The 14271-nt window shown below is 32.6% G+C and overlaps 1 protein-coding gene across 1 annotated transcript; it reads left to right on the top strand.

Annotated features, from left to right (window-relative positions):
* Positions 1-1671: 1671 nt before the first annotated feature.
* LOC133199725 (death effector domain-containing protein-like) lies at positions 1672-13848 on the top strand. The gene is made up of 4 exons (XM_061335591.1): positions 1672-1957; positions 6670-6951; positions 8733-8987; positions 13415-13848. The coding sequence occupies exons 1-4, from the start codon at positions 1678-1680 to the stop codon at positions 13531-13533; spliced, it is 936 nt and encodes a 311-aa protein (XP_061191575.1). The 5' UTR covers positions 1672-1677; the 3' UTR covers positions 13534-13848.
* The last annotated feature ends 423 nt before the right edge of the window (positions 13849-14271 follow it).

The following is a 14271-nucleotide window of genomic DNA, read 5'->3' on the forward strand; positions in this document are numbered from 1 at the left end:
TTGTTGATCATAATTTCATAAATTTCAATAATGAGTACTTTACTTTAAATACTTAATTCACAAATTGAATATGATTTTTTAATATCTGAAGCTATAGGCATTCTGCACGCCTTGTTCACCCATCTTCTTTAAGATCAGATTGTTTCGTGAAACAGATGTGACAAATCTTAGGAACTTCCTAAGTTATAACTTAGGCATATCTTAAGTTCTATCTTACGACATATCTTAGGAAACTTTTGTGAAACAGGCCCCAGATCATTATATCGACCGTAAAACTTGCGAAAAGATGACTTCAAACAAGACTGTTGATAGCCTTGTTTCATCAACTTGTTTGTCAATAACTTGCCTCGTTTTAGAAATTGTTCATACGTAGAGCATGCCCTTGCGTATCGAATCAACTCAGCCTCAGTGGCTACCTAAACTAAGAATCCAAAAGAGCTATCTATGAATGTTTAAAACGTGAATTTCTAAGAAATTGGCCTGGACACAGATTTTAAGTTATTTTAAGTTAATATTTTCTCAAATTTTCGGTATAATATCATGACTTATATGTTGCTATACATGTATCATTTCACACGGAAATATAATAAAAGCTTGTTCAACAACTTTTTATCTGGAAATTATTGAAGCTATACGAATTTCGAGATACGCTTGATTGACACATTCTTGCACTTTGACAAAGTAAACTTTATCCTTAATACTTAAGAAAAGTAGAAAATTTGTTGTGTATTAATGAAAATATAAAACTATAATCCAGGAAATTCAGATTAAAAATGTGAGAAAGCAAAACCAACTCACCAGTATTATCAGTCCGTGCTCAGTGATGTGTGCAGAGTTTAACAAATTGTTAACAATAACAAAGCTCGTGCCCTGTTTACAAAAACAGATGTTTGGCGTGATGTAAAGAAGAATGTCGTCATTCTAAAATTATTTCAGTGATTGTTGATATCAGCAATTTTAAGTATTGCAATAAAGTAGTGACAAAATCATTATCTTCGTTGTTAAATCCATTTTTTTTTTTTTTTTTTTTTTTTTTTTTTATAATGACATATAAGCTAATTTGAATATTATAGTTTTACATGTATGTGAACACCCTCCCCCATTTTTAATTTAGCATATGCCAGGTATATATAAAATTATATACATGTAGTCGGGTGGCTTGCTGTTTAAGGCCTTAAAAAACCGTTCCGTAAACTCTGCATGATTTGTGCTGTGTGTGTGGTTTTTGTTTTTGTTTTTTTAATTTTTTAAATTTTTTTTTCATTTTATTTTTTGAGAAATTATAAACTCTTACATTTTCTTTAATTAAAGGGGGGGGGGGGATATCGATCCACTAACCACTCACTTCCATCATCACTGCATGGTCTGTACTGTAATAATGTACATGTATGCTCAAAATCTGAAAAAGTTAGAAAAATAAAATGTGATAATTGACTTGATATAACAGTAAAACGGGCACCATTTCTAGTTTAGCTCATTTTATTTGTTGTTTGTTAATTTCAAAATTTGAACTTTAAGTCTTAATATAAAAAGATTTATTCATACAAATTCTTATCCAATCCTTTTCTTCATTTTAAAACATAGATCTGGTGTAAGGGTATGTGAAGGGAGTACTAACCAATATATTTGTGCGAATTAGGACACGAACGAGTTAATCATTAATTCATGAAAATCAAGATGGCCGATGATCTGAGAGGCTGTTATACATTACACGAAATGTTCACAATTGTGGGCAGTAGAATGACACAAAAGGATATCAACATCTTGAAATATCTCTACAACGGTATTATGCCTCAGAGAATTATAGGTCGGGTGAAGGACGGGGTGGAATTTTTGCTTGGGCTGGAAAAAATGAACAGAGTTGATGAAACAAACTTCAAATACGTTGTAGATTTACTGAGAATGATTTCACGACATGATTTACTGCAGTATGTCACTTTAAGGAAACGCAAACCAGGTATATCATATGCTTTATTTTAAAAGGATTCTTTAAATACTTATTTTAGAACTATTAGTATACAGTGTACAGGTCTGGTACAATCACTAGATTTAGCTACGTAGCTTGATTTACCTACATAGCTTTATTTACCTACCTGAAGTAGCTTTATTTAGCTACTAAATCAAACTTATTTCTTAAATTAGCATTTTTCCCAGAAAGTGCAGAAAATTGCACTTTGATGCAGTGATAATTTTTAACTTTGAACTCATCTGAAAACTAATCATGAAAAAATCACTCTTGGAGATGTGTCTTTTTCTGCGCAATTGCAATCAAAGTTCTAAAAGTTTTGGGGCTATATACAACAGTTAATTTGTGATCTAACAGTTACTTCTTGAGTGACATAACAAAGAAAACCAGTTTTGGTCAACATGAGCAAAATGTGAATTAATCATACTTATCCATGCCTCATCGCACACAAGGTGGTGCACAGTTACTCAAACAATGGAAATACATATTTTCCTTAAAAGTGTTCAAACGCAGCAATGTTAAAACTATCTCTGCTTTAGATTGCTTTTTAAATAATACTTAGAATAAATTTTAGTAGACATTTACTTGCGACTTTTTGTCTCTTTAAAATAAAAAGTAAAATTGTGAAAATTTGTCTTGAAATAGGTAAATAAAGCTACTTGAGGTAGGTAAATAAACCTACGGTAGGTAATTTTAGCTACGTAGCTAAATGTACTGATTGTACTGGACCTGGTGTACAATACACAATTGAATTGACATCTGTTCTCAAAATTCCAATGCAGTATATGTTGGTATAGAAAATGCTTTTGAGTGAAATTATGAAAAAGGGTAAAATATCTTTCATTACAAAGTACATGGTTGATACCTGTTGCTTTAAAAGATAATTATCATTGAATGTACCATAGGCCGCCATGTTTTCTATTGTTTTAACTATGGGTTATCTACACCATAACCCATGGGCAGAGCCTTCATAACCTATAGGCGGAGCCTTGAATTGCATACAAAATCAATTAAATTTTATTTAATATCTTTATTAATAACATTCCACTTATATATACATCGTCGTCATGGTAAAACTTTCCAAATCGATTGTCAGAATGATCCAACTGCTGTATAAGATTCTCGGGTGTGACCGACTCCTGGGTCAAATTAAAATCCGTTTGAGTAAGAGATAAATCCCCAATACCATCTAACATGTTTACTTCGTCCTCTATGAACTGGCCTATCTGTGAGAGAGTTTGATCATCAATAGAATTGTCCCATTCAAAATTTTGCGGCAGTTCAACTTGACAAGAAAATCGAGATTCATGCTCATTGCGTTGTGTTTGCCCATTTTCGCTTTTTAATTGCAAGTGCGCAAAATGCACAATAAAATGTAATATTTATGCACAGCATATAGCACTTGCCATTATAATTATGTCGGGTGACAAACCACCATATTAGAAAATTTATTTGCAGCTTATGCATCATCTCTCTGCCGTATTAAGAAATCTGAGAGTGCTATGGTACGTGTGACTTACCGTATAATTTTTTATTGGTTTTCTCTAGATAACCTATAGAGAGGTTAAAAGGTCACTTGAAGGCTGCACCTTCTCGTGACCTTTTAACCTCTCTTTAGGGTATCTAGAGAAAACCAATAAAAACTTATACAGTAACTACTTCGAGTAAGACATTTGCCATTCATGTCAAAGTTAACTGTATTCAGAACAGCCTATCTCATTTTCTCAATGCCATTTTTGTTCATCAAATCAAAGGTAGCCACTATGTCACATGATCAGGGTTGGCAAAAAACTGGGAAATACTCATATTTCCCAGGACGGTGGGAAATACTGGTAATTACCGGGATTTACTGGTATTTCCCGGGAAATACTGGGAAATAAGAAATATAGCTACATATTTCATTCATATTGACATTTAGTACACCTTATTGGTTAAGATATCTACCTGGTATCACTATCCCTGATCTAAAAAAAATTCTGGTTTCCAAGTTATTCATTTTATATAATCATAACACAGTATATTCATGTACCAGTCATGAGTGTCATATGTTTCGTGCTTGAGTCTGATGTAGTCTATAAAGGTCCAATGAACCCAAATATCCCAATTGTGTTTTTTTTATGTTACTAAAGAAGGATTTAAGAAAATTCTTAAATGTAGAGTATGGTATAAATATCAAACCTAAGAAGAAGCTTTTCAGTTCTACTCAAGGTAATTATCTCTCAAAACAGGGGCACAAAACTGTCCAGAGCAATTTGTAAAAACAACATGATTGTTTAACTACAGTGTTTATAGAAGGATTAAAACAAGTTTGTTTTGTTCTTGGACTTATAATTAATAAATTTAATAATATTTCTAAATTGAAAAGAAACTTGAATTGGAAAACTTCAGTTTTATAATTATACAGCCAGGGAAATGTTTCAGAATGCTTATGGGTATGGAACCTGGAGAAGTGATACATTCTGAAAATGTTAAATTGCACTATGAGACATATTCAATATTATTCATCTTCTGTTTTTATGTTTATTTTATTTTTGAATTTTGTATAAGATTGAATGAATTAAAGAAATAAAAAACTTAAACTTTGTATTTCCCAGTATTTCCCAATATTTCCCAGTTAAGAGAAAATTTGTAGTAATTCTCGGGATGGGAAATACCGGTATTTACCACTGGTAATTCCCATCACTGGTATTTCCCAGCCAACCCTGCACATGATACACTAATTCAAACAAGCATTCTGAGAGTATTGCATAAGCAATACATGTCCCCTACCGGTATCCCCTTTTCTTTTTAGGATGTTATTTTATAAGACCCTGTATATGATAACTGCGCCCTTCACCCCCACCCCCCACTCCCAAATGTGGACATCTTGGATTACTTGTTTATGAATGAAATGTTGGAATGAAATCTGTCTTACAAAGACGTGTTTGACTAAAATCACATAATGTATGAATAACATGACAATTGCTTACGTTAATCGTTTTCCCTAACCCGTTTTCCCTAACCTGGCATTTACCACCTGGTAAAAAATCTCTGCCTTTAACTTATAAATAAATAGGGATATAAATTTAAAAACAATTCAAATCGGGATAAATATTCAGTCTTTATTACATCTGGTACTATTTCGCCAATTATATTAAGTATTCGCTGGTAGGAATTGCTGAAAACAATGCACAGTATTACTTTACTGTCTTCTGTCACAATGGACGACCTTGTTTTTGGCAATTGGCAACATTTTAGTGCAGCACGAACCCGATTGTGAACCCGATTATAAAAAAAGAGGAATTCTTAAAACTGATTTACTCTAGCACCTGTTGGTCAAACGTGACAGAATTCAAACTCGATCTATAGTTTGTCACTATAAAGCTACCTAGCAATTTTGAAATCAATAATTCTAAACCTGACAACCTCGTTTTGTAACATTAATATAGTGCAGCACAAACCCAATCTTGAACTATTATAAAAAAAGAGGAATCTTTAAAACTGATTTACTCGGGAACCTTTTGGTTAAACGTGATAAAATTCAAACTTGATCTGTAGTTTATCACTATAAAGGTACATAGCAAGTTTCAAATCAATTCTCAAAAGCATAAAGAAAAAAGTGCGGAAAACCAATTGGGACAGACTGACAGACAGACAGAGGGACGGATGGACGGACAGACTCAGAGGAAACCTATAGTCCCCTCTGATTTCACCGATAGGGGACAAATAAAGGCATTACTTTCCTATTAGGAAAATAATAATAAGTCCCCTACCGGTGAAACCGGTCCCCTCTGATTTCACCGATAGGGGACAAATAAAGGCATTACTTTCCTATTAGGAAAATAATAATAAGTCCCCTACCGGTGAAACCGGAGGAGACTATAGGTTTCCTCTGAGTCTGTCCGTCCGTCTGTCTGTCTGTCAGTCTCTCCCACTTGGTTTTCCCCACTTTTTTTTCTAAATGCTTACAGATATTGAGCTGATTTTTGGTATGTGAGTGTATCTTGATGAGTTGCAGATCAAGTTTGCATTTCCTTCCGCTTCAATGATTTTTGACGGAATTACGACCTTTTCAATTTTTCACAGTTTTCCGCAATTTTTTTTCTAAACACTTGCAGATATTGAGCTAAGTTTTGGTATGTGACTTTACCTTGATGAGTTATAGATCAGGTTTGCATTTCATTCCGCTTCATTGATTTTTGACGGAATTATGGCATTTTCAATTTTCAACAGGAACGAGATACCACTTGCTGGTAGGGGACTAGTATTGCTAATGCAATACTCTCAGAATGCTTGTTATAATTTCATTTTGACAACCTTATAGAGCTTTTTGATTTCAATTATATATTTTACAGCATTTTTGTAACTTAATTTGGTAAACAAAATAAATTTCCAACTTTATTTTTAACTGATGCAAATTATAGCATGTATAGCTTTAAAAAGAAGTAGTTTGGACTTCCAAACCACTTTGATATATCCCTGGTATTCAAGATAATTTTAAACATAATGATTCAGAAGTTAAACTGTATTTTAACTAAGGCTTTCTATAAACATGATTAGCCAGAATGTTATTATTTTATGAAGCAGTAAACATGATAAGAGAGAAAGCTGACAAGAGTTTCTGGATTTAAACATTGTATGGAATTCCATCAATTTCCATGTGATAAAATAAAGAGTATTTGAGTGGAGATATTTAACTTTTGGATGTTATTTACTTTTTCCAGTGTGTCCAGATCCTGTCAATGAATATCTAGAAGAATCATCCAGATTATCAAACATACCAACTAATGTGCCAAGGGAAAGAAAGCGAAAAGGTGCTGAACCATCAGACCAGAAAGACTGCAAAGTCAGGAGGCGCTCTCTGCACAGGAAAGCTAAATCCAGGTCTGGATTCGCTAGTGAGCAAAGCTCTAGTCCAGGGACTTATTCTTCTTTTGGCCCAGGATCTTTTGTTACAGATGACAGTGATGCAGACCTGACAACAACTACGACAAAAGTTACTTGTGGTAAGATGTTTATTATTTACAATGACTTTTCCTTGAGAACTGTTAGTTAATACAAATATTGTTATAAGGAAGTGAAATTCTTCTCCTTTGATTATTTCTTTGATTGTTTGCATATTATCCTTCTCAAATTTTCTCCATACACTATTAGGCTGTCCAAAGTTAATTCTGTTGTACATTTAGCATCACTCAGGCATAGGGGTTTCGGAGAAATTGGCACTTTGAAAAAAAAATCAGTATTTTTAGCTCACCTGAAATTTATACTTAGAGATTTAATAAAAATTATCATTAAACATTAAACCTACATGATGCACAAATATTTACAGTATTTTGAATCATACAAATGATAAATACTCATTTGTTTGAAATTTTTGTTTTTTTAACTTTTTGAAAAAACATTAAGTTATTTTCAGCCAGTTTTAAAAAGACGTCAAGAGAGAGGTTGCTGATCTGTCACTTGAACTATTTAAGGTCATAAAGACAAGGTCAAGATCAGTGTAAAATACATGTACATGTATTTATGTTGATTGATAAGTATTTATGCAGCAGTATTGAATTTGGCTATCTTTAAAAAAGTTTTTGCTTGCTCTCTCCCTACTCTGGATGAAAAAAATTGGGCAGGTAGAAAAAAAAAATTAGAAATTTTTCACATCAATGCTTATTAATTTTATTGAATTTGAAGGTATTATTAAAATTAAATTAATTGTTGACGGAATGAGAAAAATTCCGCTGTGAATAAAATAATTGTTTCTGTAGGTTTAAAAAAAAGATTTTGAGTCTGTCCATTTTTAATCAGTCAGTCGAGAGAGGGTAAACAGACAATTTATTTTTAAAGAGGGCCTTGTACTTTCTCATATATTTTGACACAATTTATTTAGACTGACTTTACCGTATAATGTACAAGATTGAACTTTTTAGTTGATATTATTAGCTCACCTGAGCTGAAAGCTCAAGAATCAAGAAAAGGGAAAAACAGGGTGGGGGTCATTAAAAAATTTTCTGCTACAGAATACCACTGGGCCAGAAAAGGCAAAGCTTACAAGTAGCTTCATAAAGATTCTAAATTCTTCAATTCATATGCCCCCAGGTTTGGTTGTGGCCACAATAGGGCATCAAGGTTTTACAATAAAATATATAGGAAAAAAATTGTTTAAAAAAAATTCTTCTCAAGAAACACTGGCACAGAAAATAGAAAACTTATGTGAAATTTCCTTCATTAGCATGATTAGGGGATCAAAGTTTTACGTGGAATTATCGAAGAATTTCTTTTGGGGGGGGGGGGGGATCTTCTCAAGAACCACAATAGAACCATTAATTTGCAAACATTCCCAAGTTGTGTAGGTTCTTTTTTTTCCAAGTTATGAATCCTTGGTAGAACTTGGTTTGAATCGGGGTCAAATTAAACATAATGCCTATAATTATAGCAAAAGAATTTTCCTCTCCATAACTGCAAGGCTGTATTGGTTATATTGAAGTATCCCATGTTGTGTGGTTTCAGAGATCTTTTAGACCATAATATGTGGTAACAAATTTTCATGGTAATATAACAATTTTTTGAAAATCTGAGGATGAACAGCAAAGCTTGTTACTCGAGTGTTGTGGCATGGGCCTCTTGTTTTTCAAATATCACAGTCAGATGACTTAATATATATGTACTATAAGTATTGAAACATTTGAAAATACTGTTCTTGTTAAAAATACTGAATTGTTAACCTGAGGGTTAATCTCATTTCTAATATGTACACAGTCACTTAAATTAATCTTTGATTTGATGTTATCCACAGATATTCGACTAAGAGTGAGAGCTGAGTACAGTGACCACGTGACAGCACTGACAGGAAATGTGAACTCAAACAAACCCACTCAGCTTGAAAGACAGTTTGAGAAATTCATGCAAGCCACAAACATTCTAAAGTCCAGGGATCTGGGATCCATTGTGTGTGATATCAAATTTACAGAATTGACATATCTGGATGCATTCTGGAGAGATTATCTGAATGGATCTTTATTAGAAGCTCTCAAGGGGGTGTTTATAACAGGTGTGTATAAATTCTCCTGTTAAAGCAAACCTTGATTTACAGTAAAATAATTAAAGATTAAAACATATAAATAGATTTGTCTGAATTCCTATGATACCCTTTGTAAAGATTTAAAAAAAACAAACTTAGGGAAAAAAAATATTTTAGCAGTTTTAAGGAAATCATTTTTGGGGTGATTTTTTTTAACCTGTATATTTAATTGTTATCCTGTGAGATTTGCTAATTAAAATTATTTTATAATATTGAGCTGAGAAATTAGTTTACTTTCTTAAAAACAATCATACATAAATTGACAATACTGGTTAGTTGCCACCAAAATAAATATTTGGGATTTTAATGCCTGATGCATACTTTTAGAAATATTCAACTTCATTACTATTTTTGGACCTTAACTTTTCCTTTGACCTTGATTTCATTTTTCTTAAATTTGTGTTTAGCTAAGTTTCAAAGAAACTATTCATGACATTATTATCAAACTTCATATGTGCTGATACATATTGATAGAGGTTATTCAAATGCATCAACATTTTTTTACCTTGACATTTCCTTTGACCTTGGGTTTGACTTCACTTTCTTAAATTAGTGATTATCTCAATTTCAAAGAAACTTAAGATATTTTTAAAAAATTTTATATGCTAATTTATATTTATGAAAGCTGTTCAACTGCATCAAGTTTTTATACGCCTGTCTTTAGACAGGACGTATTATGTTATGGCGTTCATGTCCGTCCGTCTGTCTGTCTGTCTGTCTGTCTGTTAGCTTTTCTCGTGTCCGGCTCATAACTTTAATACTATTAGGCCTAGGATTATCAAACTTTGTCAGCTGATACTTCTTGGGTAGTAGGTGTGTCGCACACTAAAAGTAGGTCGTTCTGACCTTTAATTAAGATGCTATGGCCAAATATGGAAAAATCCTGTCCGGCTGATAACTAGAAAACTATTAGACTTAGAATCATCAAACTTGGCCAATTTGTGCATCTTAGGTAGAAGGTGTGTCACGACCTATTTCAAGGTCACTGTGACCTTTAATTTAAGGGAAATTTTTTTAAAAAACTATCTTTTTACTATTAAATTACACAATCCCCAAAAATGTAAAAGTGTTGCAGTATCCTTATCAAAAAATGTTAAAATCAAGAAAATACTTATTTTTTTCATTATATACTTTACAGCAATCAATAAGAAATATAATGTTACAAGAGAAATTCCACCTCTCCCATGGATGTAATTATCAAGCACCGGTCAAGGAGAATTTTGATAACATAAAATTGCATGTCAAATTAGAGAGAAATTAATGAGTTTAGTGTGAGGAGCTAACTGGTAGAGCATCTCTGATCAAGGAGGTGTTATCTATGTCTCTTGGGAATTGGGCAGAGGAATCAGCCATGTTGGATTAAATAGTTTTTGTGGGCTAGCCTAACTTTTAAAATGAATTTGGTGAAAAGTAATTAGAACTAATTTGATATTGTATAATAAACTAGTTTGATATTGTATAATAAACTAATTAATTAAAACTAATTATACTTGGGGGGGGGGGGGGTGATATTGGAATTAGCATGCCCGTTGTCCATATGAATTTGCAGCTTAAAACCAGTCTGACATTGAATCTAAAGAAAAAAAAAAAGAAAGTATTTAAAAAAAAATTAATTATGGTAGATAGTCCCTACAAATCTAAGAGTCTAGCAGAAACCTTATTAAAAATGTTGCATCAAGATTACAATTTTTTTTTTCTTTTTATAAATCTTTGTAACAAATTGAAAAAAAAAATCTTTGTATTCAAATTTAATTTCAGAATGACATAAATATTCATTTTAAATGCACTACAAAGCAGATAGCGCAGATCCATTCATCCCTTGGGAGTAATGAGTGGACATGCATCCAGTTAAAGAATAATTAATGAGTTCAGTGTAGGAAGGCTAGCTGTCTCAATCATTTCTGTTAGAGGATCTTTGATCAAGCTCTTATCTGTATCCTTTGGGAATTAGACAGAAGAACTGCTGGTCAGTTTATAGCATATGTCATTTGATGGCCAGTCTTTTATTTTAAAATTAATTTGGTATAGATTAAGTTAAGACTAAATTGATATTTTTTAATTGATATTTTTATTTTATTTTTTTAAAATATTGACGAACAAATTTCAGAGCACCATGCCTCACAAATATGAAAGATTGTGTGTGTGTCACTGTGAGTGTGGGGGGGGGTGGGGGGGGGCTGCAGATGGGTATATGTCAAGCTCTAACACAACCAGTTGAGGATCGATAATGTTATATTTGTTATAATTCATGCCTACACCATAGGAAATGTATAAACAAATATTATAAGGAATGGAAAAATCTTGGAAATCCTTGTATCAAGGTTGACTTGATTTTCTTGCACTCTGAACTGTTTGTGATAATTGAACAATATTTGACGGGTGTATCATGCTGTGGCAGGGCACTTTATTTGACCTTGGCTTTTCCTTTGACGTTGACCTCACTTATCTTAAAATGGTACTAAGCTTCATTTCAAAGAAACTATTCAAGATATTTTAATCAAACCTAATATGCTGATACATAGAGAGCCATTCAACTGTATCAACATTTTTTACCTTCACCTTTCTTTTGATCTTTACTTCAAATTTGTGTTTAGCCTAAATATCAAAGAAAGGTTTTATGACATTTTTATCAAACTTAATATGCTTATTCATAAGCTGTTCAATGGCATCAATATTGTTTTACCTTGACCTTTTCTTTGACCTTGACTTCAAATTTGTGTTTAGTTTCAAAGAAACACATCAAGGTATTTTAATCAAACTTCGTATGCTGATACATATTGAGATTAGCTATTCAACTTCATCAACATATTTGTCCTTGACCTTTCCTTTAATTTTGACCTCAATTTTCTCTAATCTGTGTTTTTGCTCAAAGAAACTATTCCAGATATTTTTTTTAAGCTTATGCACTAGTACATTAATATTTGGTGAGAATTTATCAATTGTGTCCATTTTTTTAGCTTGAACTTCTTAATGACCTTTGACAGACTTTACTATATATTACTATTAAACTCAGTTTAAAAGAAACTATTCAAGGTATTTTCATCTCACTTCCTACACTAATAAATTTGTGTCCTATGGACATATTTCTAGTTTGATATTATTTTGTCAATATTGCACCTTCACAGTGTCTCCACATATGTGTCATTTTTAGCAAAAAAAAAAAAAAAAATGTTTAGCTCACCATAACAAAGTCAAAAATAATGATCTTATACTATAACCTGACATTGACAATGGCATCCTGGTTAAAATTTTAAGAGCAAGTCCATTCCCAATCAACTTTGAGGCTATGGTCTGAACAATTTACAGTGTACACTACTTTGGGAAACTTTTACTAAATTCCATCTTTTCAGGTCCAGTGGTTCTTGAGAAGATGATTTTTAAAGATTTTTTCTATATAAAGTTAAACTTTGATCCCCTTTGTGGCCTCACCCTACCCCCAGGGTACATGATTCGATCAATTTACAATGTAGAGTATCTCCAGGAAGTTTTCACATAAGTTTCATCTTTTCTACTCCAGTGATTATTTCTACTTCAATGTTTCTTGAGAAGATTTTTTAAGATTTTATATTTCAATGTAAAACTTTTATTCCCTATTGTGGGCCCCACTCTAACCCCCTCCCTGGGCCATGATTTGAACAATTTAGAATCAACACTACCTCAGGAAGTTTCCACTTAGGTTCACCTTTTCTGGCCCAGGGGTTCTTCAGAAGAAATATTTTCCCAATATATTTCAATGTAAAAATTTGTTTCCCTATTGTGGCCCCACCCTACTGGGACTATGATTTGAATAATTTAGAATCTACACTACCTCAGAAAGCTTTCATATAAGTTGTACCTTTTCTGGCCCAATGGTTCTTGAATAGAATGACCCAACTCTATTTTTTCCTTATCTTGATTATCTCCCCTTGGAAGGGGGCTTGGCCATTCATTTAAATAATTTAAATTCCCCTTCACCCAAGGATGCTTTGTACCAATGAATTTGGCTTAGTGGTTCTTGAGAAGAAGTTGAAAATGTGAAAAGTTTACAGATAGAAAGACATAAGGACGGGCAATAGGTGATCAGAAATCAGGTGAGCTAATAAGCCCTACTTGGTTCAAACTTGCATGGATTATGCAACTAGAGGTGGACACTGCTGGATCTGGCCTACATTTTTTGGATGAGTGAACAGGTTAATTTTTTTCAGAGCAGATCTTTTCCCAAGTAACTATAAGTCCTACTTAAACCAAAATTGCATGGATATTGTTCCACGATGCATACAAACTAGAAAATTTTGGTGTGAGATTTGCCTTACTTAAAGATAATATTCATCGAGGTGAGATTGCAATCATTGATTACCTATGTGTTTTTAATGAACAAATAATGACATGAGTCCATCAAAGATGTTTTTGATTTACAGATTCTCTGAAGGAAGCTGTCGGCAATGAGTCCATCAAGTTGTTGGTAAGTGTGGATGAAGATGACTATGAGGCTGGAAGGTTGCTGCTTTTAGAAAACTTGAAAAGGTCAAATCAATAATTGAAATGTAAACAGTGGTGGCAGAACATGGAGTCATTGAAATGATTTTTTTTTCATTATAATGCTGCATGAATATTAATAGGGTTTTTTCCTGAATGTATTTTTTTCAATTGATTGAAGACAGAGTAATCAGAAAAGGGATGCATAATATTTTGATGTACAGTATTTGAAATTCTGTAAGCATTTTTTTCTGTAGTAAATGTATATATTAATTTGAAAGGTAGAGTGCCTTTTTTTCACTTTAGAAACTAAGGATTAAATCCATAATTATGCACTAAATGACAATTTGTTAATTTCATTATGTGTCCTAAACATTGGCTGTTTGGATTATGATTTCTTTTTATTTATTGAATATTATAATGGTTTTTGTAACATTTATACAATAAACAAACTTAAAATCCAATGTTCTTCAGTTTTGAAACAACAGTTTCAATTGAAAACAAGATATAAGTAGTCATTCTTAGGGAGGAAAAGGTTCCATATAATTGATAACATTAACACATGTTAGAAAACATCAGAATAAGAAAAATATGTGTCCATCTAGTTTTACAACAGGACCTTGGGCCACAACACTCACCAGAGTAGCCCTGCTGTTCATTCAAAGATTTTTAAGATATTTTCTTCTCCTCTAGATTTTCATGAAAAATGTTGATCCTTTTCTGCCCCCTACCAAAACTCTAAGGGGTCCATGAATCCACATATCAAGGATGTTTCAATATCAATACAAATAACATTGCC

The sequence above is a fragment of the Saccostrea echinata genome, unplaced genomic scaffold (genome assembly GCF_033153115.1).
Source record: "Saccostrea echinata isolate AGI-Se365-2 ecotype Australia unplaced genomic scaffold, CSIRO_AGI_Sech_v1 ptg000035l, whole genome shotgun sequence".
Taxonomy (NCBI): Eukaryota; Metazoa; Mollusca; class Bivalvia; order Ostreida; family Ostreidae; genus Saccostrea; species Saccostrea echinata.

Coding starts and splice junctions, on each gene's coding strand:
- LOC133199725 (XM_061335591.1), top strand. CDS start 1,678: ATGGCCGATGATCTGAGAGGCTGTTATACATTACACGAAATGTTCACA. Junction 6,952..8,732: donor TACGACAAAAGTTACTTGTG/GTAAGATGTTTA, acceptor TGTTATCCACAG/ATATTCGACTAAGAGTGAGA. Junction 8,988..13,414: donor CAAGGGGGTGTTTATAACAG/GTGTGTATAAAT, acceptor TTTGATTTACAG/ATTCTCTGAAGGAAGCTGTC.